We start from the raw sequence: 2,500 nt of genomic DNA, 5'->3' as shown, positions 1-2,500 counted from the left end.
GCCACATGTGGCCAGCCGGGGTTCGAACCGCCGATCTGGCACTGACCTTGCGATCATTAGACGCTGGCTCTACCTCCTGTGTCTTTGTATGATATGTTATTAGGTGTGTGTGTGTGTGTAGGTAGTGGTGAGGAGTGTGTGTGTGAATGAAGTGTACACACACACACACACACACACACACTGAGCCCTGTGTTCTCCTGTAGGAGGGAGCTGGAGGAGGAGGCAGAGCTGCAGCGCAGGGAGAGGGAGCGGGCGGCCCTGCAGAGGGAGGAGCAGGAGAACAGCCTGCAGGCCCAGAGGCTGCACCACCTCCTCAGCACCCAGCAGGTCTGCACCTCCTACTGCACCTCCTCACACACCTCCTCCTTACCTCCTCCTCCTCACACACGTCCTCCTAATGCACCTCCTCCTCCTCACCTCCTCCTCCTCACACACGTCCTCCTAATGCACCTCCTCCTCCTCACACACCTCCTCCTACCTGTTACCTCCTCCTCAGCACACAGCAGGTCTGCACCTCCTCCTCCACCTCCTCACAAACCTCCTCCTCCTCCTCCTTCTCCTACCTGTTCTCTTCTCCACCGCTTACCTCTCCTACCTGTACACAACTCACTCCACCTCCACCTCCACCATGACCTGCCTCCACACTATAGAGAGAGAGAGAGAGAGAGAGAGAGAGAGCGAGAGAGACAAGGGGACAGAGGGAGTGAGAGAGAGAGAGAGAGAGAGAGAGAGAGAGAGAGAGAGAGAGAGAGAGAGAGAGAGAGAGAGAGAGAGAGAGGAGACAGGGGGACAGAGGGAGTCAGAGAGAGTCCAGCCAGCCCCAGCTCTGAGGCTGACAGGTGTTCATGTTCCTCTCTCGGGGGGTAATTGAAAAGGGGCGATGCCGCTAAGTGGTGGTCATAAGAACGGCGGCGTGGGCGGAAAAACACAGGGCCCCCCTATCCTATCCTATCCTATCTACCCGCCACCGTCCCCACCGTCCCCACCCACCCCCCCTCAGGCCTGCGGAGGAGATGTGCTGAGTGGATGCTTTTATAGAGCTTTGCTCTCCCTTGGCAACCCCCGGTGAGCTCATAATGAAGATGGAGCACGCTGGTCAGTGTTGATTCAGCACGCCTCTCCTCCTCTCCTCCACGTTTCCTTTCTCTCTCTCTCTCTCTCTCTTCCTTCTCTCTCTCTCTCTCTCTCTCTCTCTCCCCTCACCACCCATGTCTTTTTCATGGCTGTAAGCCCTCCACCGGCATCATCATCATCATCACCCCCCCCCCCTCTCTCCGCGTTCGCTGACGTCCCCCCGGCCTGCCCGGTACGGTACCGGTAAATGACTGTTCCGGTTTTACCGCTATGCGTCCCCCCGCCCCCCCCCCCCTCCCCCCGGTATTCTCACTGATGGGGGCCTCACGTGTCACGACGCTTTCGTTTCATCTCACTGGTCACGTCTGAAGGTGTTTCTGAGGTGGGAGGGGCCTTTGAAGGTGGGAGGAGTCTTTGAGGGGGGAGGAGCTTCTGAGGTGGGAGGGGCCTCTGAGGTGGGAGGAGCTGCTGAGGTGGGAGGAGCTTCTGAGGTGCACTTTAGATCAAGAAGCTTGATTTGATTTAGTTTGATTTGAGGGATTTGATGATTCGATTTCTCCTGATTTGAGAAGGAGGCAGGGACACACAACGACAGTGTAGAATAGAGACTTAGAGAGTTAACTCTATCTCTCTGCACTGCTGGGGAGACAGAGAGAGAGAGAGAAAGTGAGAGCGAGAGAGACTGAGAGAGAGAGAGTGAAAGAGAGAGAGACAGAGACAGAGGCAGAAACAGAGACAGAGACAGAGACAGAGACAGAGACAGAGACAGAGAGAGAGTGAAAGAGAGAGAGAAAAAGTGAAGGAGTGTGTTAAGATAGCAGAGTACTAACTCTTTCTCTTCACAGCACTGGGCTAAGCGTGTGAGAGAGAGAGAGAAAGAGAGAGAGAGAGAAAGAAAGAAAGACAAAAGGCAGGGAGTAAGACATGTAAGAAGCGAGAGAGTTAACTCTAACATCGGTGAGTGTGTGTGTGTGTGTGTGTGTGTGTGTGTGTGTGTGTGGTGTGCATATGGTGGGAGACCTCCTTGCCTTCCCTCCCAGTCTGACCTTGTCAGCAGGAAATGGATGGGTCTCCCACAGTTCATCGTTAGCGCGCGGGGCTCCAGCCGGACCAAAAGTGGCTCCTGTGACATAGATGTAGCTCCTGTGTTCAGGGGGGTCAACATCATTGCTCTTTCCATCGTTTCCGTGGGCCAGGTAGTTTTTTGTTTTTTTTGGGCGTCGGGTGTTTTTCGCGGCGGCGCCGACGCCATTACCCGTTACCCCCCACCACGTTGACTCCCCCCCCCCCCCCCGCCAACCACGCTGCCTGCACCTTGCCTGGGTCTCCTCAACCCTGGAGCCTCGACGTTAGAACCGGCAAGCACCCCCCCTCCCCGAGCCCCTCTAACCCCCCCTCCCCGAGCCCCCCAGTCTCACTCAGCCCC

At 56.3% G+C, this 2,500-nt stretch overlaps 1 protein-coding gene across 1 annotated transcript in view; it reads left to right on the top strand.

Moving 5' to 3' along the window:
• Positions 1–2,500, top strand: part of spata17 (spermatogenesis associated 17) — a gene marked incomplete at both ends in the record, with an annotated part of 68,235 nt that overhangs the window by 20,697 nt on the left and 45,038 nt on the right. Inside the window, one exon of the mRNA XM_080527577.1 lies at positions 207–327. Coding sequence (XP_080383703.1) covers positions 207–327 — 121 coding nt within the window. The remainder of the gene's footprint in view (positions 1–206; positions 328–2,500) is intronic.

Source organism: Nansenia antarctica (assembly GCF_963989245.1).
Source record: "Nansenia antarctica genome assembly, chromosome: 3".
Taxonomy (NCBI): domain Eukaryota; kingdom Metazoa; phylum Chordata; class Actinopteri; order Argentiniformes; family Microstomatidae; genus Nansenia; species Nansenia antarctica.
Note: the sequence above shows the minus strand (reverse complement) of the source record. Positions and strands in the feature narration are given on the sequence as shown.